The sequence below is a fragment of the Seriola dumerili genome, unplaced genomic scaffold (genome assembly GCF_002260705.1).
Source record: "Seriola dumerili isolate Sdu_G_001 unplaced genomic scaffold, Sdu_1.0 BDQW01000191.1, whole genome shotgun sequence".
Classification (NCBI taxonomy): Eukaryota; Metazoa; Chordata; class Actinopteri; order Carangiformes; family Carangidae; genus Seriola; species Seriola dumerili.
The window spans coordinates 6,969,280-6,994,734 of NW_019174446.1; the positions used below are offsets into that span (position 1 = coordinate 6,969,280).

General features: G+C 39.8%; 1 protein-coding gene across 1 annotated transcript in view; it reads left to right on the top strand.

Moving 5' to 3' along the window:
* Positions 1–25,455, top strand: part of csmd3 (CUB and Sushi multiple domains 3) — a 216,856-nt gene that overhangs the window by 152,479 nt on the left and 38,922 nt on the right. The window contains exons 44-56 of the mRNA XM_022753266.1: positions 1,718–1,863; positions 2,445–2,525; positions 3,545–3,658; positions 9,854–10,042; positions 10,552–10,698; positions 11,928–12,116; positions 14,496–14,681; positions 15,449–15,643; positions 17,502–17,675; positions 19,670–19,843; positions 20,676–20,849; positions 23,671–23,856; positions 25,256–25,429. Of these exons, the coding sequence (XP_022608987.1) occupies positions 1,718–1,863; positions 2,445–2,525; positions 3,545–3,658; positions 9,854–10,042; positions 10,552–10,698; positions 11,928–12,116; positions 14,496–14,681; positions 15,449–15,643; positions 17,502–17,675; positions 19,670–19,843; positions 20,676–20,849; positions 23,671–23,856; positions 25,256–25,429 (2,129 nt within the window). The remainder of the gene's footprint in view (positions 1–1,717; positions 1,864–2,444; positions 2,526–3,544; positions 3,659–9,853; positions 10,043–10,551; positions 10,699–11,927; positions 12,117–14,495; positions 14,682–15,448; positions 15,644–17,501; positions 17,676–19,669; positions 19,844–20,675; positions 20,850–23,670; positions 23,857–25,255; positions 25,430–25,455) is intronic.

Sequence of the window (25,455 nt, forward strand, 5' to 3'; positions counted from 1 at the left end):
TGTTGCAGAATTTATATATTCCACCATAACCTTTTGGAATTAGTTTTAATTTTAAATTTCTGTTTTTTTTAAACAATTATAATATTTTGTGTCCCATTAAACCATTAACCATTCACACTGTAAGTGAACCCTTTGATTTAACAGGAATTTTGCACCACTCTTCCTACAGAACTGCTTCAGCTCACACATATTCTTAGGATGTCTAGTGTGAGTGTCTCGTTTCAGTTCATTTCACAGCATCTCTATTGGGTGAAGGTCTGGGTTCTGACTGAGCCACGAGAACAGGTTGATTTTCTTTGTTTGATGTCATTCTGTAGTAGATTTAATTTGATGTTTATGATCATTATCCTGCTGCGTCGCCCAACTTCTACTGAGCTTCAGCAGGTGGACAGCCACCCTGACATTATACTGTATGATGCCTTGATAAACTTGGGAATTAATTTTCCCCTTGATGCTCTCCAAGTCCAGAGGTAGTAAAGCCCCAAATCATGATGCTTGCTCCACCTTACTTCACCTTTTGGATGAAATTTTCATGTTGGTTTTCAGTTTTTACACCATACATAGTGTTGCATGTTCCTCCCAAACAATTCAACCTTAGCTTTATCAGTCCACAAACATTTTCCCAGTAGTGTTGTTAGTGATGTCTTTTCTGGGAGCAGCAGCTTCCTCTGTGGTGTCCTGCCATGGTCATGCCATGCTCCATGCAGCCATGCACCATGACTTGTTTATGGTAGACTCATGAACAGGGATGTTAACCAGCTCCAATGATTCTTTTAAGCCTTCAGCTGTGACTCCGGGCTTCATTTTTATCACATTGATCATTCTGTGTTGTGCCTTTCATCTTAGCTGAACACCCACTTCTATAGAGAGAAAAGCCACAGAACTATCTCGTCTCCATTTATAGACAGTTTATCTGACTGTGGACTAATCGATATCTGAAGTCTTTCAAATGACTCTGCAACCCTTTCAGCTTTATGCAAATCAACAATTCTTGATCCTAAGTCTTCTGAGATCTCTTTTGCGAGGCATGGTTCACATCAGCAGATGCTTCTTGTGAATAGGAAAATATTTTTTATAAGTCAAAGTAGCTCTAACCCACTCCTCGAATCTTGTTTCATTGTCTGGACTCCAGATTTACTCCTGATTCAAGTTAGCTTTTGTTCATTACCCGAGGGGTTCACATGCTTTTACCCAACCTACACTGTGAATGTTAGAATGATGTATTCCATATGGACAAAAAGGATTTGTGTGTTATCAGTTAAATATGTGGTGTTTGTTCGAAAACACAAACTCAAACTTAGATCAAGATCTGACCACATTTCATAACAAATTTATACATAAATGCAGATAATTCCAAAGGGTTCACTTGTTCTTGCCACCGTATATAACATAGCTGGAGGGGGCAAAAGTTTCAGCACTACACTGCCTTGTAAATTAACATATACTCAGCTTCCACTTTGACACTGCTGATTAATGTGAAACTTTTTCTCAGATCGTCAGAATGACTGTTAGGTTCACTAGACTGCTTGGGGATAACTAGACCTGCTCTTTGATCCCAGCAAGTTATTACTGGTGTTTATTCATAAATCATTTGCTCTCTCTCTCTCTCTCTCTCTCTTGCTCTCTGTCACCCTCCTCCCTTTACTCTTTCAATCTCTCTTTCTTCCTCCTCCCTCACATCTCGTACTCTCTCTGCTTCTCTTTATGTGTGAATAAGGGATGGACCTGACCAGGCCTCACCTCAAATCGGTCAGTTCAGCGGCAACTCTGTACAGGAGGGCGTGTCCACCACCGCCAATCAGATCCTCATCAAGTTTCACAGCGACTTCAGCACCAGCGGCTTCTTTGTGCTGCATTATTATGGTAACCTCCCCTTTGATACCATCTAAGTAAAGACCTTGTTCCACACTGCTGTAATGACCCTTATTCATTTGATGTTCAGTTCTCCACATTGCAGGAACCCTGCTATAGTAATTAAGATCACAAAAAGAACAGAAAGAGATCGTCCTCATGCTTCTACATCAGGAGGCCTTTAATTTTCCCTTTTTTTTTATGAGTCATTATGTGGCCTTTCTCATTTTGCTACACGGTATTGCTTCCAGTTCTGTGTAATGATAAATGATGAATGCCTTCTTATGCCTATTTTTCAGCTGCACTATTAAAACGCCCCCTCAAAAAGAAGTTGATTAATAATAAAATGTCCCCCATCTCAGCTAAATTAGTGATTGGTTTTTGATGATCATGAACAGTGATAGGTGGCAATTTATGATCTAATCAAGTTTCAGTATGATGGGAGAGTAAAGAAAGTGCTGCAGTTGAATAGAAAACACACACACACACACACACACACACACACACACACACACACACACACACACACAAACTTTCTATCTCTTTCTTCAGTGCTCTGTTGCAGATTTCAGCATTTGTCCTCTCCCCAACAGCTTACCAACTGAGAACATGTCAGCCACCCCCTCCTGTCGCCAATGCCACTATCCTAACTGATGATGACGAGTTTGAAATAGGTTTGTCTTATTTTATTTTGCTTGTTTACTGGCTAGCGAAAATATATAATAAAATAAATTTGCACCAGACATAAGGTAATTTGCTTGGACAGCCATGGATGGAGTGAAAAAATAGGAGTAGACATATCAAATGCTTGTGGTCATTAATTGATTAGTTAGTTGAATCTATTACTCGTTTGTTGAAAGCATTGTTTGTATTTCTATGTCTTACCTTTTTTGTGAATTTCTTAATTCATCTGTCCGTTTCACATTTTGAAATAGCTTTGTAGTACATTTTCATTTGAACATATACATTTTTCTATGATACAGATGCTGGGCAGATATATGGGTTTTCTTTTTTTTTTGTTTTACTACTTTTACTTCCTCATTTCATCTGCAACGTGACTTTGTTTCTATCTTTCTCTTTTTTTTTATTTAATGCGTTTTGCTTTTCCTTCTTGTATTTCTTCCCTGCCTCTTGAGTGTTTTCCATGTATTCGTGCTCCTTGCAATGAAATATTAGTTTGAGGGCAGGGCTAATTAACTATCCGTATATGCTGTTAGTATTTTCAGTGTTCAGAAGTGATTAGCAAAATGAAGTGGAACTCGTGGCTAGTGGCTGCCTTACTTTGTGTCTTTGAAATTGAGTGTTAGTTTGATTTCAAATGTGTGTGTCTGTGTGTGTGTGCACGTGTATGTGCATGTGTGTTTGTGTGTGTTTGTGTGCAAGGTTGCAGCTCTGTAATCTAATGAAGTGCCTTCAGTACTCCAGCTAGAGGATGTCAATCTTCATTAGAAAATGTGTTGTTGATTACTGTTTCAAGTGCTTGTACTGAGGAAGCTTTTACTAACATAGCTCTATGTGTGTGTGTGTGTGTGTGTGTGTGTGTGTGTGTGTGTGTGTGTGTGTGTGTGTGTGTGTGTGTGTGTGTGTGGGCGGATGAATGGATGGATATGTTTTTCATGTCCACTCCCGGCTCATGCGTGTGCATTTTTGCGTGTGTGTGTCTGCATGATTGGGGGTGTAAATGACCTCACAGGGGATATTATTCGGTACTCGTGCCTGCCAGGCTTCACCTTGGTGGGCAGTGAGATTCTGACCTGTCGTCTTGGAGAGAGGCTACAGATGGATGGACCCCCACCAATCTGTCAAGGTTGGTTTATTCAGTGTGTGAGTGTATGAGTCTGTGGGTATGTTTTTAGGTCTTTGTGTGGCTTTTTAAATGTTCTTGTGTTTACTTGTGTAAGTATTCCTCACAGTGTGAATTCAAATGTTTGCATTTGCACACCCACCCACATTTATGTGTTTTATGCATTCATGTTCGGTTATGTATGCCTAAATTTGTGTGTACTTTGCTAAGGTTGGTTGCAGTCAGCAGCACCTACTGTTGATGCATCATTTAACAGACTGCCAGCAGGGCCCCCTCTAGCAGGTTCCTGGTGGCAAGCAGCATCTCCATTCTAATTTATCAAGGCTCAGAATTAGAATGCTACTGACCCAAGATCACAGACCTCTGCTCCCTTACAAACCAACACTTGACTTTGAAGGCTGAGTGCGAAACAAATTACAGATCAGCAGGTTTCATATACAAGTTGTTTTTTCTGTAGCAGTGTAAAGAGGTAGAAGGTGGGCGGTCAGAGCTTCTTTTTTTTTTCTTTTTTTTTTACATAGTAAGAGATGGGAGCTTATATTTTACCCTCTAATCCTGCTCAAATGGCCCCATGGGTTTGATTGATATAAAAAGTCCTCCTATCCATGTTCTTTCAGAAGATGGATTTTCGAACAAGAAGCAAAGGAAAAGAAGCGTCTGTGTTGTCTGGATCAAAGATTTTAGACCAAAAAACAAATGCCATCATCCAGCCTGTCGTGCCAACACATCTTTTCTGAAGACAACAGAGCGCTCTGAATCCTTCTTTTCCCTATAGATAGCCATCTTTTGAAGTGCCCTAAAGTCCTTTCTCTACAAGTCTTGAGATGATAAGCATTTCTGTCTTTTTATTTCCAGAAACTATGAGTAATCACATAGGACTGGTGATCAAGGCATGATAGATACTCAACAAACCCCTGCATTCATAAAACACCTTAGAATAGGATTAGCGATTTGGAACCTATTGTCTCATCCCTGGCTGTTACTATTTGATGTCTGACTTGATATCTTGGTTCTCACCCTGAAGCAATTTTGCGGCTGACATTGTTTTGCTCTTACAAGTAACAAGTTGGCCAATTTCATTTTGTATATGGAAAGTGTCATAAGTAAAGCAACACGTAGTAATGGCAATGCTTAAATCGAGTGACCTCATCTGTGATCCAATATCTAGAGGCTACTCATATTCTTGTACTTTACATGCAGCACTGCCAGTGAATACCTCTATTAGTGTATGCACAAAGGTCAAAGAGACCAAAAGCATGGCAATTTGATAAAATGTGCATTGAGGTAGGTGTGTGTGTGTGGGAGTCCTGAAAACAAGGCCTACCTTTACTTTTGCTGCATTGGGCCTACCTAACATTTTTCAAAATTAAAAATGTATAAACACAAAAGGGATATGATATCCTACAGCATTTTATCAGCTTGTTAGACATTGCACACTAAAGAGAGATAGAAAACAAAGGAGAGAAGTTTCATTGCATACTCCATCACGATGGTCTGGCATGCAGATATACCATCATTTATAACATATCAATCGAATTGTAGTAAAATGCTTTTCAATGCTCAATTCCATTGTTTGTTTGAACGTGACCAAATTAGCAGATCAGCAACAATAGGAGTAGTTTGGAATCATGTTTTTGTGCCTGTCAAGGGCAGTGAGTCACCTGAGAGTAGTGGAGGATATTTGAAGCTTTTTCTTTTTGTTGATCTTGCCAGCTCACCTTCTCATGTGTTTCTGACTACACAGAGCTCTGCTAAGACCAACTTACTCCTATCACCTAAAACTCACATACTGTACTGAAATAATTTCACTGGCTTCAATGTGACTACATTAACCTGCCAAAGCCAGATGGGTAAAGTATGTTGGGACTGTTCTGGTAGACCCCAACATTGTTTTTCAGTTGATTTCATTGTGCAAGGCAATCAATCATATACTAGCATTTAAGATGTTTTAAAGGAGCTATTTGTAAATTTTGTTATTGCTGCATAGCCAACATTAGCAGTAACAGTTGTTAACTCACAACTCTACAACAAATGTTGCAAGTTCAGTATCAGGCTTCTTTCCTTTACTTGCCAAGGAGCTGTCTCCAGTGGTGGAAAGCAACGCCAAATGTTAACCTTCTTAACTTTCAGTCTTGTTTTGCTTCAATTTCTATCACTTTTTTTTTTCTTTGAATTAAGCATGCTAACCAGCTAGCCCGAGTCCGACAGAACCATCTCGTCATTTTCCAATAGAGAGTCACAGTAGCGTCCAATCTGCCCTGAGGAAGTAGCACTGCTCAAAGAGCGTATTAAAACCTCTTGTCTTTTAAATGCAACGATGGCTGAAGCTCTTAGCAAGAGACCACCACCATCCACTCCCGGCAAGAAACCATGTTCAACGGCAGAGAAAACGCACATTTTAATGTTTGACAGCACAGGCTCTCATACATCATAGTAAATTGTGTTTTACACTGCGATGGGTCTTCTTAGTCAGGTCATGCTAAATTGAGGCTGTATAAAAAACAAGCATAAGAGTCCAATAAAGATGTTGCACTTCCATATGAGCAAGGACTCAGAAAAAATACAGAACATCCCCATACTGAAATGAGTACTGTATGGAATACTTGAAGTATCGCTTGCTTTAAGTGCTGAGCAAAATATGTCAGGTGATTAGTCATCATATATACCTTGATCAAACTGCTCCTTAAAACCTGCCTTGAGCATTAAATTTGCATAGTTAGGACTAAATTTTTAAATCATTATTGTAGTCAAGAAAAAAATTATACATTTTCTTTTGCTGGATATGTTATGTCCTTGTGCCACCTGTAGCAAGAAACTAATTGCTCTCCTTGGGACATGTAGAGTTGAACTTAATTTGAGTTGACCCGCTATTCACATGCAAGAGGCTGCTAGAATAAGCTTGTAAAGGGGCCATTTCCTGTTGGCAGCTAGCCGATAGGACAGGAAAAAGAATTCTCCTGTGTTCCCCTATTCCGCTTTTGTTTGCTGTCAACCCTTCTGTTAATTGTCATTTTAGGCTTATAAGATAACACTGAAATGCCCTTGCATGGCTATGCAATTTCACCCCTAAATAACCCTGGTTGTTAAGATATTTCCCCAGGCTCTCTCCTTATGAAAGCCTTTTGAGGAAGGTTATGCGGAAGCTTGGATCAAGGATAGAGCCACAATTGAGCTGAGTGCTGTATGTTGAGTGCTTGGTAAACCATCTGCCGCTCTGAGGTTGAGTCTAACCCATTAAATGTCGTCATATAGCTCCTTGTCTTCACATAACCATTGAGTCTTTGAGAAAATCTCCTGAAAAGCAATTTTTGCTCTAACTTCGTCTTCGCTGGATTTATTTCTCTGTAGTCAGCAATATGTATCGTTGTTGTGATATTCTCATTACATACACTCCAGTGTGCTGAGTTAAAAAAAAATAAACAATTGGTGGTTTGCACGAGGAATTACCAAAACACATCTTGCAGTGTTTGCAAGATTTAACAATTGCCACTGCCATTTCTTTTTAAACCAATCATGTTGGAATGTATGCCATTTTAGCAAAAAACTAACCTATACGTTAAAACCCAGTGCTTGATATCAGTAATTTCAGCACTTACTTTAATAACTGGATGAGGATGGCTGGTCAGTATACCAAGCAATGCTGATTCCCTTGAGATCAGATGGGTCTTCTATCCACAAAATGAAATTAGAAATACCAGTAAACTATATTGTGTCATGTTTACCAGCTTTTTTAAACAATTGTATTTAAAATGTGATTATTTTTTATTATTTTTATTGATTTACTGGATTTATGTGCCTTTAATTTGGGCTATATTTTTCACAATATTAAAAGATTTGAGCCAGTATGGTAGTAGTATCTGTACTTTGCATTTGTGTTACACTAAGGTGCAGAGGTGTAGATTTGTAGTGTAGGCAAATAATCATATAACACATTGTAAGCCTAGGTCTGCTCTCAGGGTAGCTTCCTATCCTTATCATGGTTCTCTAAAAACTCATCCTAAAAAGTAGCAGTATTGAGGTGTCTGAAACAGTTTTAAGCCTCTCCTAATTCATTTTTTTAATCCCTGCACCTAAAGTTTGAGGCAAAGCAGTTTAAACCATAACTGTGCTTACTAGAGAGACTTGTGTTTGTTGCCTGGCAACATTAGCTTATTAAACAAGTACTTGGGGCTTCATGATTTCAATAACAAACTCTTACCAAGTAGATGGCTCTATTTGCAGTGCATTAGATCTTGCCAATTATATAATATATACATAAAATCTTAAAGCCGTATAGTATGGTGACATGCTGCAGGGAATGGGAATCTGTGCAGTGCATAAAGGGTTTTTGGGTTGGTAACCCCAGTATAATAATCTGTAGGAAAGGGATTTAGAATTGAAATCAGCAGTTGTTAATAGCAATTACTTACGAATTTAACACATGTTGTTTAAGGTGACTTTGCACAGGCTGTATGACAAATATTCCCACTGGCATCAGTAAAAGCAAAGGCTCCTGCTGATGACAGAACTGAGGAAGCAATCGTGTGAACTGCTGCAACTGCACCAACTGAAGACCCCATTCTGAACTCCATCATATTGCCAGTGAAAGTCACAACTCTCCTGCTAAAACCAAGTGCAACAAACCATGTTTTCTTGTTTTTCATCTCAAATACAAAATGAAGTCTCTTAATCATGTAGAAACATGCTCTTTTTCTCTTTTTGAAAGTGTGGGCTTTAGAAAGCAAAGTTCTTGAATAACTAACTGTTTAAACTCTAAATTTAAAGTGTAACTGCCTTGAAATGACCAACCAACTACTGACCTGACCTACTACCATCCACTGCGGTGCATTTTATGTTTGTATCTTTGTGGCCTGTAAAACATACAAATATGCAATTTTAATATAATCAATTTCCATGAACTCAAAAGTGAAAATTCTTGAAGAAATTCAAAGAAATTCAGTGTGCACATTGCTCTTCAACTTTGGTCTTGCATTTACATATGTACAGCTGGGAGCAGGTCAAAATTTTCTATTTTCAATAGAGAGAACATAATAAATCAAGAATATACAGTGATTGGAAATAAATAAAAATGTATCACTGCTTTGAGAAATGCAAAAATCAAAAGCATCCGGTCAGGAAAGCATTTATACAAGTATGCAAAGAAAAATATTGATTGTTACTGAAAAACTGTCAGAAAATTAAATTGCTATGTTAATGTATTTTCTGAATAGATCAAGTTGAGATTTGTTACCTCCCTAATGAACACAAAACAAAAAGCATGGCAGGATTTGCATACAGGAGAATCAATGTTTATGGAAACACTGATTCTCCTGTATGCAAATCCTGCCATGCTTTTTGTTTTATTATTTACATATAAATTTTAGTTGTTGCTGAGATGTTGAAATTTTCTTGACCTCTGTGCCCACACAGAGCTGTTGGTGGTCTGTGTGGTAAATGCATTGTCATTTAGAAAATCATTGACTTTGACATTCTGGAGATCATATCTGCCTGTTGTCTTTGAGCCAAAGGCTGTTCAAGTTCAGCCAGTTGAAACTTTGTGGTGACTTGCCAGCGGGAATATTCACACTGCTTTTTGTTACAGTTCTTTCCCCACAGATTCTTTTCTTGATATATGTCCGAGTGTTTCTAGTGACCTTTTTATCTGGAACAGTTGTTGGCATTAACCTTTCATATGCGTCATGTTTCTTCACTTGTGTCCCTGAAGAGAAACTTGTGTTACCAGTAGAAAAGGAGAAGAAAGAAACAGCACTGTCATTATTTCAGACATGCCAACCTACAGGAAATTAAGGGAGTGCTCTGAGCTGATACACATGAACTCTCACACACACACACACACACACACACACTCACACACCATTTTTCCATACAAAGTTAGCTGTCTCACCTACTGAGTATTATTATTTGAGAGATTGATATCAGGGGAGCCTGGTGACAACAGCAGACTCACCATCTCAGCCCTCAGGTGCAGTATCATTCTGGCTGAAATTTTTTCAATGTAATTTTTACTGTCACTGAGCATTCCTGTCTTCCTTTCCCTCACCTCATCTTGCTTTTTTGCCTCTGCTGGGCTTTCACCCCCCTCTTTCGCCTCTTTCCTCGTTCCATTCCTCTCTCCTTGCTTCCTGTCATTCATCCTCCGTCACTTTGTTTTCCGCTAACGTGGCCTCGCCCTTATTCTTTTTCTTACCTTTCTCCCAGTACAATGTCCAGCCCATGAGGTGCGCTTTGACTCAACTGGGGTGATCTTGAGTCCAGGCTACCCTGAAAACTACCCTAATCTCCAGATGTGTTCTTGGTTGATTAACGTGGAGAAGGGTTACAACATCACTCTGCACTTTGAACTCTTCCAGACAGAAAAGGAGTTCGACATCTTGGAAATATTTGATGGTGGGTTTTGCTGGGACTTTGGTGTTTGAGTTCTATCATAAACTTTTAGTGAGCAAATAAAATAAAATAAAGCAAATTTAATCAAATTGGAATCACTGATGGGTTATCTTGTGTATCCTTCCGTGTTCTGAATGCGGTATCTTAGATTTTTGGTTTCAATGATGTGTTCAGTAAAATAAATTGTAATGTATGGTTGATGCCATGGTTAGTTGCCATTTAGAAATATCACTCATATTTGGTCTGGTCTTCTTTCAGACATATCTTTAATTAACGTTGTTTATTCTGAAAACATTGAAGATGCATGTCTATTCTGTCTACATTAATGCTTGTTTTTGATGTGGAACTGAGAAACTGTGTGTGTGTGTGTGTGTGTGTGTGTGTGTCTGTGTGTCTGTGTCTGTGTCTGTGTCTGTGTCTGTGTCTGTGTCTGTGTCTGTGTCTGTGTCTGTGTCTGTGTCTGTGTCTGTGTCTGTGTCTGTGTCTGTGTCTGTGTCTACTTCTGTGTTCAGGTCCCAACATTTACAGCCAGAGCTTAGCATCACTCAGTGGTGACATTGAAACACCCTTCAGCCTGACCACCACAGGCCACCAGCTCCTGTTGCGCTGGTCCTCTGACCACGGCACCAACCGACGCGGCTTCCACATCAGATATGTGGGTGAGTATCAAAGTATGTATCCAGCTTATAATCATATTCTCTTTTTATTAGTGCTATTTGAATATATTTTGTCTTTAAACTGCAGCAAAGTGTTAAAAGTCATGGGTTTACAATTCGGGCAGTTATAATTTAGGCACTGTATAAAGACACTTTTATTGAATAAGTGATAACACTGCATAAGGGCAAATATTCATTGAACCTTCTCTGCTGCAGCTACTGCATATTTCTGTGTACACAACATGACCCCATGATTTTTATCACAGTGTGCCGTTATTGTTTCAGGGTATTATTTATTGAGTTTTTAATATCAGTTAATTTACAACAATATTTTGAATTTCCACAGAAATGATAATGGCTCACAATAGGAGATGTTTTCATACGCAAAAACCATGAGGCAGGAAGAAAGTCACTGGAAGGCTTGCATGCTGTTTTGCGCTCCTTAATTTCAAAAGGTTTTAAATTCTTAATTGGCTCTTTAATAAAGCAAGTGGTGCTAAGCAAGAGTAGCACAGGGAATCTTCTTCCATTTGAAATGCATCAATAATAATGAAAAAAGCACAAAAGACATTTATATTTCATGTTGTGTCTTTCCATTATATTTAATACACGGGAGTGTTACCGTGAAAGCAAGTCGGCATGATGAATTTTGTAGAGACGACTCCTCCTTGACTTGATTGACTTGAACAGGAACTGACTTAAACTCCAGTGCTTGTCTTTTCATCATAAATCCCTGCTATCTCCCAGTCATGCTGATTTTAAAGAATGTTTGACAGCATTTATGAAGCGCATAGCACTCCTTTGGATTTTCTGTCCCATCAGCTATTTGGTGCTCATATTCTGGAAATCACATTTATCTTTTTTTTTTTTGTTGTTCGATGGGCTGTAAGATGAGGGAAAGTAAGGCTATGGAACAAATAACTGCAGGTATCACATGTGTTAACTGAATATGCAAAAGAGGTGTGACACTCCTCGGGCATTTTCCCTCATTATCTTTCTGCATTTAGAAAGGAGCCTTACTGTGACTAAAAATGTTCACCTGAGTCTTTTTCCAGAGGAGCTTTGTTAATGCATCTCATCCTTTTCTCTGCTTAATGTCTCTGCTTAACTGTTCAATATCCTCTTCCCTTGACTTCATTCTCACCTTCTCTCCCATTTCTCTCTCCTCTCCTTTGCCTTACCATTCTTGCCCCATCCTCTCCCCTGTTCCTTTATTCCTCAATCTATTGTAGCAATGTACTGCAGTACCCCAGACTCCCCGCAACATGGCTTTGTAGTGAGCCAGACCGGGGGTCATCTCAACAGCATGGTGCGCTGGGCTTGCGACAGGGGGTACAAGCTGATCGGAAAGGGCACAGCTGTGTGCAAGAAGACCACCTATGGCTACTACGCCTGGGACGCACCAGTTCCTGCGTGTCAAGGTGAGCTCACTGGCCCTGGCAGCCTTTTATTTCCAACTTCAGCCAGCTTCTTTCCTTGTTCTTCTGGTCACTGCCTCTGGACCCCTACGCTCTGCAGGCAGACAGGCAGGCAGGCGCTTAGGGCAGCAGTGTCTCAGCCCAAGCCCCATTCCTGTGTTGTTAGCAGCTCAACTGAATCCAGCCTGATTGAGAGCAGTACCCTATCAGGTGGAAAGGAAACAGAAATCAATCCGGCCTTCTTCTGTCAATTTCCACTTCTTCAAATTACTTTGGCTAACTTGCCATTAGCATGCAGTGTCTGCTGTTGCTGGGTCTCACTCAACTAATTGGGTTCTTTGATGTGCACATGTGAATTGTGTGCATTTAGGTGTGCATGATTGCATGCACTAGCAGAGATACACATACTCACACAGGAGCAAACAGCAACAGATGGTGTGCTCAATTGCATTTTATCATGATGCAGTGATATCAAAATATGTATGTCACGTACTTCAAAATGATTTAAAAACACTTCACACCTGTGATTGATTCCGTTAGTTTGGTAATTGCACACAGTTTTTCCAAAGCACATAAACTCAACCATTGCTGCAAATGAACTAATATATAGGTACAGATGCTGTCCATCTGCTATCTGCTAGATGCAGTGTTCAGTCTTCCATTTTTTCCAATTCATAATGTATGATAGGTTGAGAATGTACAATATATTAGGTTATCCGTGTTGCTCATGCATCTCAGAGAAAGAGCGATGACCTAAAATAATGTTTCAGGACCACTGACCTCCTTAGCTTTAATGATTTTAAAGCATTCAGTCTTTCTAAGTCGAAACTTTTCATCTGCACTGTAGAAAAGTTTTTGGTGCTTGAGATTAGTATCTGATAGATTGTGATTTAACAGTACTCACAAATGAATGTTGATTGATTCTCTCATGGGGTGGTGAGGGGCAATGTAATGGCTCCAGGCTATGCTGGCAGATTCCTACCTTTGATGTTTCTCAGTGTGCAGCTACCATCGCTGCACCATTTTACGACGTGTGTGTTTGCATAACTGTTCCAATTTAGTGTGGGCCTGCAGATGTTGGTTTCCCGACTCTTCACTCGCTCTGACTTGGCTCTGATGATAAACACCTTGAAAACTAGTTGCTTGAGATTTCTGTCTGGTTTAAGCTCTGAGGCCACAGCAACACAGATTTAGGGGTAAGGACACAGCGCTGCGTGGGAGTTTTTCTGTGTGTGTGAGTACTTCATGCTTCTGCATGTGGTGAAGAGTTACTGTCGAAATTAGTGGCCTTATTGGATGTGCTAGTCACTTTAATGACTTAGTCTTCATTAAAAGTGAGTCAGTATTGAGTTTTCAGAATTACCCACAAATGAAAAAAGTATAAAATGTCAATCTAACAAATCCTGTAAGTTTCTTTGACTTCTAATTGCTATAGCCATATCTATTGCTATAATATCTTATAAGGAAAGACCTTATGAGATTTGTGGAGGACTTTAACTTTAATAACATACCTCTCTGTCAGATTCCCTCGACTCTGAAGTGGCTGCATAGATTTTTCCTCATGGGGCCAGTCCTATATATAATACTTGCATGAATTTTTCTAGCTATTGAGAGCAGTTTTATGGATTCAGTGGTCTCTAATATATACAGTATAAGCAAATGTCCTGGTTAAGTGTTAATGTGACACAAGCGTTTCGGCATCATTATTAAATGCTTTAGGTTGGAGTAAATACCCTTGTTTTCTGACTTGATGTTGGCTGTTGAGGTAGGCGTACTGTTTTGGACATATAGCACTTCTGCAGTGACCCTCTAATAGACTTTTTGACTTGTCGTAGCAGGAAAAGCACTGGTGCAACTCATTTTGTTAATGATGGCTCAGTTCCATCAAGTGAACCAGTAAGCCATTACAATCAGCCAGCATGCACAGCACCAGGGCTCTGGAAGTGGCTCAACTAAGAATTCGTTATTAATGTTGTTCATTTTACCTGTGCAATTCCTGCTGTGACACGTGACAACGTGTCTATCATGAATACCGTCTGTTGTCGGAACTCTACAAGGCCGTTCAGTGTCAGCATAGTGATTATTTCCTGGTGGGTTTTAACCTACTAAAATTGTAAGCGTTTGAAAAAAAACAAAAAAACATAACGAATAGCTGCTTGTGTAAATTGATAAACTCACACAACATCGCTTGTGTAGCACAAAGGGGGGTTGCCCTCCCAACACTGGTGAGAGCACATGCACACATACATGTGACTGCTATGTGAATATGTGCCTACCTACAATGCTTGTGTTAACGAGGCTTCTCTCTTCAAATCTCTATAGAATTTATCATCTATTGTTCTTAAACATGTGTGTCGACAATGGTCCTCTTGCCACCTGCAGCTGTGTCATGCGGTGTGCCCAGTGCGCCAGTGAATGGAGGTGTGCTTGCTGCTGATTACTCCGTCGGCACACGGGTGACCTACTTCTGCAACAGCGGCTACCGGCTCTCCTCCAAAGAGCTGACGACCACAGTCTGCCAGCCAGACGGCACCTGGAGCAACCACAACAAGATACCCCGATGCATCGGTGAGTTGAGGATTCTGGGGGGGGGGCGCAACGAACCATTGTACTGTGGGAAGGGAGAAGTTGAGAGATGATGATTGGAAAGAGCTATGGAGAAGAGACTGATTTTGGAATTTAGAGAGTTTGAAAAATCCTCTGGAGAAGTTGTGGAGTATCAAACAGTTATAACAAAAGATTGTATTGTAATGTAAGGTGCAGTCCAAACACAGACAGGAGTTGTGGTCTACACTAACTTGTTGGGTAGTTATGATAAGATGGACAGATGAAAGGGAAAAAATAGTTGAGAGGAAATATAACTGGGCCTGGGGTGAGTATTTTACATGCCAGTGCAACTCCTAGTTTGAAAGTTATAACGAGTATAGTATAATGAGTGATTGACAGCATTGTTTACAATTGAGACCAATGTTTATTCCCTACTGTATATGTGTCTCACAGCAGAAATGGAAACAGAGTTTGTTTTGAAACTCATTTGGTGCCAATTCAGAAACAGCTTTGTTGTAGAAGAACATTTGTATACCGCAGAAAAAGTTTTATTAGTTTATTGTAATGATTTTTTTTTTCTTTGCAACTGGCCTATTTGTATTTCCTCTAGACTGCTGGGTTGTTACATATGTTTAGAGGTTTTGACTTAGCACTGTGTGTATAAGGGATAAGAGAAGAAATTGAAACAGAAGTCATCCCATTTGAATAATCCAAAAACAACAATGTCCACTCCTGACTGAATCCCCTCTTCTCTTTTTTTTTTTTTTTTTTTTTCCCTTTTGCCACAGTCATGATGTGCCCCAGTCTCAGCTCTTTCTCTCTGGACCATGGGAAATGGAGGATAGTCAATGGTTCGCACTATGAGTATGGTACCAAAATAATCTTTACCTGCAACCCTGGATACTACCGTGTTGGGCCTGCCCACATCCAGTGCCTGGCAAATGGGGTGTGGAGCTGGAGGAGCGAGAGGCCTCGGTGTAGAAGTAAGTGACTTCTGCAGCAACACGTCACTTGTTGATCACGCAGTCATTGTGGTAGAAATTCTTGTGAACTGAAGAAAATGCGTTCACCAGGAGTACAGATTCAGATGTCTCAGGCAGAAGTATTTAGTGAAAGGTTGATGCATCGAGGAGAAAATGATGAGAAGTCCAATGTGAACCAGAGTAGTGCCACATTAATTCCTGAATATGTCTGGTCCGATAGGATGTATATATCCTTAGGTATATACCCCTCGGTATCACATGTTTACACGTGGTAGCACATTCCCGTACCATACCCAAATAAATATATATGAAGACTCTGTTGGTCACTTGAACCTGAACATAGTGCCATTTCTTACCAAACTACTGCCACGTGTGTCATGTCCTTTGCCTACTTCACTCATCCTTGTCTGGACTGAAAACTTATCTATAAGACCTTGGTTTCCATACCTGCAGAGGGTAGTAGTGGCTCGATATGGACACTGTCAGTCATCATAGAAGCTAAACAGTGAACCCTTGTCTAACATTATGAGGTCTTTATGATCTGTCCTTCTTGGAGTGTAGGTGTGGGCCTACAAAATAAGAAAAGAAGACTAAAATGCAGATCACTTGAAAACTCAACTGAGCCAAAATGAAATGTAATGTAAATATAACAATAGTGAACTGTGAGGCCTTCAACCCCACTCTGCTTTAGGCCTTCTGTACCAGGTTTGAAGTCCTAACCAGTGAGTGTGCCAGCTAAACTTTTCTCTGGCTAGGCAACAAAATTTGATTGGATTAATCTATTTTCATGATTTTAGGACAGTAACCCTGTAATTTCTGAGGCAAACTTTGTGATTTTTGATATATGTGTGCTTATTGTCTTATCTGTTGTGTGTTTGTTGAATTGTCAGTTGTTGTTCTGTTTTGTGTTTTCATGTTTATTAGTATTGTATGTTAGGACCCCCTTGAAACTGAGGCGATGCATCTCAAGGGGTTTATCCCAAAGAATAAACTTGTATCATCAAACTTGATAGAAAATTAGTCTAAAATTAGAATGAGGAAAAAATAATTATTAAATAAAAGAGATTAAATATAAGATTTAAAATGCTGATATATTTGGCCTTCTCTGAAGGCCTAGAAGGCCCTCACAGTTCCCCACTGAAATATAATAAATGTAATGTTCCAAGATAATATTTAATCATTGCACTATCATGAAAATAACATCAGTGGATAGACACACATAGCACATATTCCCTTCTCACAAACATACTGTAGGTGTGTTTGATTAGTTTCATAGAAAAGATAGAATGGAAAGGAACGTTGTTATCCAGCCAAATTGAAAAATCCATGTCCCATCTCACCTCAGGTGCAGTAGATTCATAGACTGTAACATTACAAGACTTGAAGAATGAATACCTTATTCACAGCTCACTTAATCAGCAACTCAGTGATTCACTTTTGTACTCTTCACATATTCCCTACTCAGCTGAGGTTAGATATTGTTTATTGTGCGGATGGAAAATAAAAGGTTTTCTATGCTGCCATGGAAACTACTTTTTGAGACGCAAAAGAGCTGAATAACCTGTGTAATGGCAAAAGGAGATGCCAGCCAGTATGATGAAAGATGTTGGGACAAAGGCAAACACCATCATTATCCTCCCCATGAGATAGCACAGGTCACTCTTTTATCGCATTAAGGTCGGTAAGATGGGTGTAAATGACTGTGCTCTCCCATCGACTCTGAAGATGTAAGCCAACATCCGACTCCTCTTTCTCTCTTGTTCTCTCTCACTCTCCTGGTGTCTGGTTCTTTCATTCCCTGCCTCTCCATTTCCTTCTTTTTTTTTTTTTTCTTACTATCCTCTTCATCTTATTGCAGTCATTTCCTGTGGTGATCTGCCCACTCCTCCTAATGGGAAGAAAATTGGGACCCAAACTACCTTTGGAGCATCAGCCATTTTCAGCTGTAACCTTGGCTATGTTTTAACTGGATCTACTGTAAGAGAGTGTCTCCTGTCCGGCCTTTGGAGTGGGATGGAGACTCAGTGCCTGGGTAAGCAGAGTCTAGATGTTCTCTTTAACTTTATAAAGGACAGATTTGACCTGGGTCAGACACTGCTGGGGATCTGTTTAGACGGAGCATGACCTTTTTTGTTGGGTCAACATGCCCAGAATAGAGCCAGATGGGGAAGCAGGGGTGGCTATAATAAGTTTTGTTGCCAAGTGTGTCTTGCAATGACGTTAAACATTCAGAAAGATGCAGAGTTTTTTTTGTTGTTTGGTTCATTGAGCTACATCATGCATGCAGGTACTTATCACTGCCACTTGCTCACGTCAGACTGTTTCTGACCTTGTAAAGATCATAAGGGTAAAAGTTGTTGTACAAATGTGCAAACACTTTTGGCAACTACTTTAAGTGGATTGGAGCTGGGAGCTGTACAGTAAAACCTCCAAGTCAGTGTGATTTGCTGTTTCTAAAATGCTACATTTGAGAGAGCAGCTATAGAGGCACAGCTGGCCTGAAACTAAAAGACATTTGCCAAGCTGTACCAGCACAATTTGAGCTGTTGTTAAGATATATAAACAAGAAAATATGCAACAGCTTAGCTTACCACAGCTCGTCACAGCTCTGTACTGTGGAAGAAAATGAGACATACGTAATTACTTGAGCTGCATTCAAACCCACGCAGCAGCAGAATGTGACGGTTTCCCTGGCAGATGTATTAGTCCGTTTATCAACCCTGTGGCACCAGCACTCCAAGCTCAGCTCAAGATTGGTTCAGTTCATTAAAAGAAGGGCACCTCTCTCTTGTTTAGTGATATGACTGTGTTAACATAGCCAGGGACCTCTCAGGATAGTCGCCTACTTCAGGGCTATCTTCATAGAATCTAGCTCCTCTCAACTGGAGCGTGATAATAAAATGCTCGGCTGAGTTTCTGGGCACAGGAGTAAATTAGGGAAATCAGACTCACAGTCAGTGGCAATTTCCCAGGTTTTAAGTGGCAGTGGAAATCTCAGCAAGATTCCTCCTCTCTGAAAGGGATTTATTGTTGCTGAAAGTAATACGATTACGTGCATGAGTGTATTGCACAGATTTTGAGGAGTTTCACATGCATCTCTCTGTCTACTGTAGATGAGAAAAGCTGAGTTATCACCACAAGTGACGCTGAAGCCAGTGTAAATTTAGAAATAATAATTCAGAGATAATGAGCTGAAAAATGCTTTCCAAATCCAATATGTTTCATGAATACACCAACTAATTTTGTTTGGCTGCATTATAATTCCAGGACCTTTTAAATCATCTCATTTCATTTTATAATACAGTTGTCAAAATGCAAAGTTATTCAAACGTGATAACACAAACAAAATTGTGTTTCTACCCTGGAACTATCATCCATTAGTTCAGTGGGTGCTACAGCGGATTATTATTCTCAAATTCTAGAAAGTTAAATTAGTATAAGTATTGCACCATTGAATGATTGGCTGAGATAATTTTTATAATGCCAATAACATTTACCTTCCACCAGCCTTCCAAGAATCCATCTTGCCATCCTTTACTGCTATAGCATCAGTTGTATCAGAACTAGAAAGTATTTCTTCACTGAAAGAAGACTAGAGAACAGCACTGAAGGCTTTTCTCAGTGGAAAAGATATTTTCGCTCTTCTCTGGCCCGGAAAGACTTTGATTTGATTTACCAACTGGCTCCACTGGTAGTGGAAAGAAAATGTAAAGGATGCAGAACCCAATTGGTTAAACTTAGCCCGTGATAGACAGATGGTTCATCCAATCACCTGTAAAGTATTTTTTTGAAAGTGCCTGCCCTTCTCCAAACAGGTTCCAACAAAGACTCCCCAGATGGGTCTGTGTAACAAACCATCTGGCACGTCAGGTTAAAAGTGCATTGCATCTAGTGCAAAAATTGGACCTCCGCATTGGCTACAACTGAATATTATTCTGACAGCAGAGTGTTATAAATACCATACACAATAATTGAATTCAATATTATTATTTAAAGTATGTTTTTTTTCCCCCCATCATCCTACAGCCGGTCACTGTGGTGTGCCAGAGCAGATCGTGAATGGGCAGGTGATCGGGGAAAACTTCGGTTACAGGGACACAGTAGTTTACCAGTGCAACCCTGGATTCAGGCTCATTGGCTCCTCAGTACGGATCTGTCAGCAGGACCACAACTGGTCTGGACAGCTCCCAGTTTGTATCTGTAAGTACTCTAACACAATTTCTTGCTGACTGATTGACTGCAACAAGGGTTGGAGTTGGAGTGCGCAAGTGTCTTTATGTGTCAAGGAAAGGGAAGAGAATGGGTGGGAAGGGGGAATAATATGAATGATTGGTTTGTTTTTTGCAGGCCTGAGAGAATTTTTAGGTCACTGAGTAGGTCAAAATTAAGATGGACAGGGTGTTTTCCTGCATTTCTGTGACAAAGACGAGCCACTTGTTTTTTTTTCTGCAGACACTACTGTTCAAATGCAAAAGAGCTAATGGGGATATTTTTACTTTCCACTCCTGGATTTTAATTAGATAAATTTACTAAAGAAGGCTAGATAAAAACATAATGATTTGATTGAACTATTTCTATTTAGCATTTCTAAATAATTTAAACATTTAAATCGGCATTAAAAAGCTTCTTGCAATTCCCAAAGCTTCCTCCTCCTTTAATCGGAGAAGGTGCGGTCAATAGTCGATGCATATCCCCATAATGTGATTCTCAATCTCCTATTCACCTATTGATGGACTGAAATGTGCTGCTTAGCCTTTCCCAATTGAGATCATGGCTTGATTTGTAATTCGCCCGTTGTCTTCTGAGGTTAATTATATGATAATTATATTCCTATGATAGGTGTCACTGTACGTCACCTATTGATCATTTTTATTGAATTGTCTCTCCCATATTCTATCTCTCCACACACTCTGTATTTTTCTCTCCCCCCTCCCCTTTACCTTTTCTTTGTATCATGTCTCCTCTCATCTTCCATCCTCCACCCTACCTTCTCCTTCTACTCACGTCCCTGAATGATGCACATTGACTGCAGCTGTCACATGTGGCCACCCCGGTAGCCCCATCTATGGCCGCACCACAGGTGACGGCTTCAACTATAATGACGTCGTGCGCTTTTCCTGCAACAAAGGCTACACCCTTGAAGGACCCTCCACAGCTCAGTGCCAGGCCAACCGCCAGTGGAGCCAGCAGCCACCAACATGCAGAGGTAAGGTCCAGCCACAGAGCTCCGGCGGCTTGACTGACTTCAAGTATCAGAAGGCTGCACATGTATCTTGACAGTTAAACTAAAAAGCTGCTTGTCTCTGCCAGCATGTTTAGCCAAGGCTCAGAGCGCAGACATCGCCTCAGGAGTTAAGGCAAACAGGAGTCACAAGCAAGAGTTGATCCGAGAACTTGGCACCAGAAAGTGCATCATATTCATACGCATCTCATTAACCACCTGCATCTGATCTATTTCTGAGGAGGGTACCTCTTAGTGCGTCGATACAGCTGAAGGTGTTTTCATTCAACACTTCAACAGAAGCCAATTCTATCTAATTCTGCTTCTGTGAATCAGGCTAGCCATCAGTGGGAGCGGCAGCTGCCAGCAAGCAGAAGTAAAATCCAGCCAAAGTGTTGGAACAGAATGAAATAGCTTTTGCAAGTGCTTTGTGATGGTTCAGGAATCTGACGTTAAGATGCCTGCAAAAATTCAGCAGCCACCAGATTTATCATGATCATTCAGAAATCAGCAGTCATTGACCGCCATGATGCAGACACAGAAGCAGAATTGATAGATGCGGTGCTCACACATCTATTGATTCGAATGAGAAAAGTCACTATCTGTTCTACTTCTCTGGTTGCAGCATTAAGTAACAACATCTGGAGCCCTGGCCTCAGAATGAATGTGGGAAAACAGCAATAATGAGCTCGCAGCAGAATGTATGGAGAGCGATGAGTGAATGGGGAATTGTTTCCACAATTCTACTGCCAATTTTTTTTACCAAGAAGCCTGCTGCAGGGAGAGATTACTTTGAAGGCAAGAAAGCTCAGAGTACATTCAGTGGAAGATATCTTAATGGGTGTGTCAGATGGTGCCTGCGTGTTAGTTGTGTCCAATTTTTATTTTGCCCAGGTTAGGCTCATTAGTGGTGTGTTTACAATCAGCAGCAATCCAGACTGGCGTGACCACACCAGAGAAATGTTTACTTGTTTTCCTCAAATAATTTTGGCAGTTTTGACAATAATTTTGGAAATATTTTCCACACGTTGCAATATTGTCCCCAAAATAGAAAGGACCCAAACTATAAAGCCCAAATGTATTGTAGACTATGATTGAAGTTTTCAGTTTTAATGATGCTTGGAAAAAAGCTATTTTTCATATTTGCCTTTGAGACAGATAGTTGATGCAGTGTGAGAGATGTGGTAAATAAAGGTAAGTACTTTATGGTCTTAACTAATTTAAAAATCCTATAAATCATGGCAACATATCAGGAAGGGATCATTAAAACATTGAATGAAAAAAAAGATTTATTTGAATGTGGCTTTAATTGGTCTGCCAACTGGATTTAGTCGGCCACAGCTAGATTTGCCAGACTTTGCCTATTTAAAAATATCTCTCCTCTTGACATGAGTTTTGTTGGCAGTCAGATGTAAAGACACAATTTCATTACTGTGAATAGCACCGTAGAGACAGACCTGGTAAAAGATCAAAAGAGTAAAATCATATTAAACTGTCATGACTCACTTTGTCAAAATATGTCTGTTTGTTCCAACTAACATTTTCTCACATTAAGCCAGCTTTGTTGCACATTTACATTATTGATTTAATTTGATGTTGCTCTGAACTTAACGTCACCCTCACCTACTTTCAGCTGTCTGAAGCACCTTGTCAGCAGTCTGGTTTTGAAACATTCAGCTGCTTCTGAAATGGATGCTTGGGAATTTGTGACAATAGATGTGCCTTTTGTTTTCAGTAGGAGGAGCCCGATGTGCTATTATTATTGACAGTGGTTAAATATAGCCTGGACTCAATTGTCTCACTGTTTGTAGAACAAACAGAAGAAGCCACTGATCAGGTCATATCAGCACTTCTATTATTAACTCACAAGTGAACATGTTGACAGATTGCATTTATGCAAATGACGCTTCAACCAAAAAGAAAAGACCGTACAGCTTCCAGGAAAGAGAAGTCAGATACCCAGAAATGATACTGGTGGAGTTTAATGAGGCAGATTGCCACATGATTGTTAAGTGGTGTCTTGTTATTTACTCGGTGCCATGTTGAAGTCAAATTGTTTTTGAAAGACTACAACTTGCCCAGATACTGTTCACTTGTTACATACAGTTTACATGACTACAGTTGACTTAATGTAGGCAAAGGCAATTATAGAAACCCATCACACATAAATGATCTAAGTATTATGACAAATACTTTACAATGTAGTTACTATACAATACTATATGTATAATATCATAGTCTATATAAGAATCAATATATGCTGTAGTTCATTGCCTGCTATTCATTGGTATGATGTAGACTATAAAAATCTTCTCAGAGATGGATTTGGAAATCCTGCCAAGAATTCGAATATTCACTTTGACTTTGAGTAAAATTTACTATCCTGTTATGTACATCAATAATTCATTTACATTACCACAGAAAACCGCAATAAACAGATTTAATTTGAAAAGTTGCCAGGAACAGTTCTGTTACCCATTATTACAATATCACAGCACCCTTATCATAAGGAGCATATACTATAGATACGATACTGAATCCATAGATAGACATAAGACTGCACTCAGGGCAACAGGAATACTAGGAAAGGGTAAAAGGCCTCTTTTCAACATTCAACTATGGTATCCCAACAGTAATTTGCCTAAAATTACATTGAAAACATCTGTCTTGCTTGAAATATCCTTGCAGCAATAAAAATTAATAGGACTGCTGTCAGTACTCTGCTGTCTGCATTTTCCCATTATGATTAAACTAACTGAATAAGTCATGATGACATAACTGTGTTTTTCTTTTCTTTTTCATACAGTGGTAAATTGTACAGATCCAGGTATCCCTGTCAACTCTATCCGGGAGAGTAAGATTGAGCACGGTAACTTCACATTCGGCAGTGTGGTCTTCTACGACTGCAACCCTGGATATTACCTGTTCGGCTCATCGGTGCTCACATGCCAGCCAGTTGGCCACTGGGACAAACCTCTGCCAGAATGCATCGGTACAGGGGCTTCCTTCTTGTTACATTGACCACAAATCAACTGAAAATTGATAACTAGTCTCATTACAATTCATGCTGTTTAATTGTCTATGCCTGTCCACTGTTCAGTGCATTAGTCTATCCACTTTCTTTGTAACTGGTGTGTTCTCCACAGATTTTAATGAATTAATACACTTAAAATGAAAGGCAAATTAGGAGAAAGTTTCACTCTTGATTGAGTGTCCACAACGTTGTTTGCATTCCCATTTGCTTCTAGAGTTTTTATGGTACAAGTTGCTGAATGCCGTGACTGGGAGCATCTGTGTAATGTTCGGTGCCCCAGTGGCTTATGGTTATGGCTTATGGTTGCACACTGCCTAATTGAGAAATGGGGGAAACTGTCATAGGACCAGTTGTTCAGGCTATAGCTAATGTTCCCTCTGAACTAAGTGCTCAAATTATAACAACAACCATCCATGAACTGTAGGGGTTATGTGAGGTTGTAATGTTGCTCTCGAACACCTGGCTCATCGTACACTCTGCTTTTGTATGAGGCTGCCAACAGTAATGACCTATTTCCAGGGAAATCATCTAAAGTAAACCTCTACATTTTGCACACAGGCTCCGAAAGCACTTCATTTCATGGTAGAGAGATGACGCACATCATTTATTTTATCAAATGGAACAGTAATTAAAGAGATACACAGGAGTGTCTGTCTTGAATGTTTATTCACGGCTCCCGGTATCGCTGACACTTGACGAAATTGGCTTTGTAAAATCACAGAAACTTATTTTGCAATATGAGCTGATTAAATGACAGTTCCCACAAACATACATAAAGGTCAAAAGAATAATAAAATAGCAGAGACAGATTAATGTACCAAATTATATTTCAGTCCCGAAAACGATTAGAATTTAATTTAAGTTTATATACAATGTAACATCTAATCGTCTTTTCATGAGAGCAGATTGTGACAATGATGCGGTTCTGAGGAAGCAACCTGATATCTGTTTAAATAAGGCATGTTAATATACTCAGCTTGCTCTGTCTTTCAACACAAGCTTCTCTGCAACACATAGGTTCAGTCAAAGTTGACAGCAGTGTAGATCAGCATGATACTGGACTGGTTGCTGATTTTAAAAGGGCTTCTCTCATTTTTTGCAAACTCACACTGATACACTCTATACACCTTTAGTATTCACTGAATCTTGTACTGATATGATAAATAATAAAAATGTTTTTCTTCCATAAAGCCATTTATCTAACAATAGAAAACAATGTGTTGTCCCAGCAGCACCAATAGCAGTGTGAGATGTGATTTTATCAAGTGTGTTGAGGCATGCAACACTAATCCATCCATCCATCCATTCATTCATCCACTGATAATCTTATTTCCTCTCCTCACTCTCTGTCATGCAGAGGTGGACTGCGGCCGCCCAGGCACACCTCCCCACGGAGTGATGAGCGGAGAGAAGTTTACCTTTGGCTCCACGGTGCGCTACTCCTGCTCTGGAGACCGCCAGCTCATAGGAGACTCATCACTTACCTGTCAGCTAAATGGTCACTGGAGTGGTCCACTGCCCCACTGCTCAGGTACACAAATACACAAATTTAGTCAT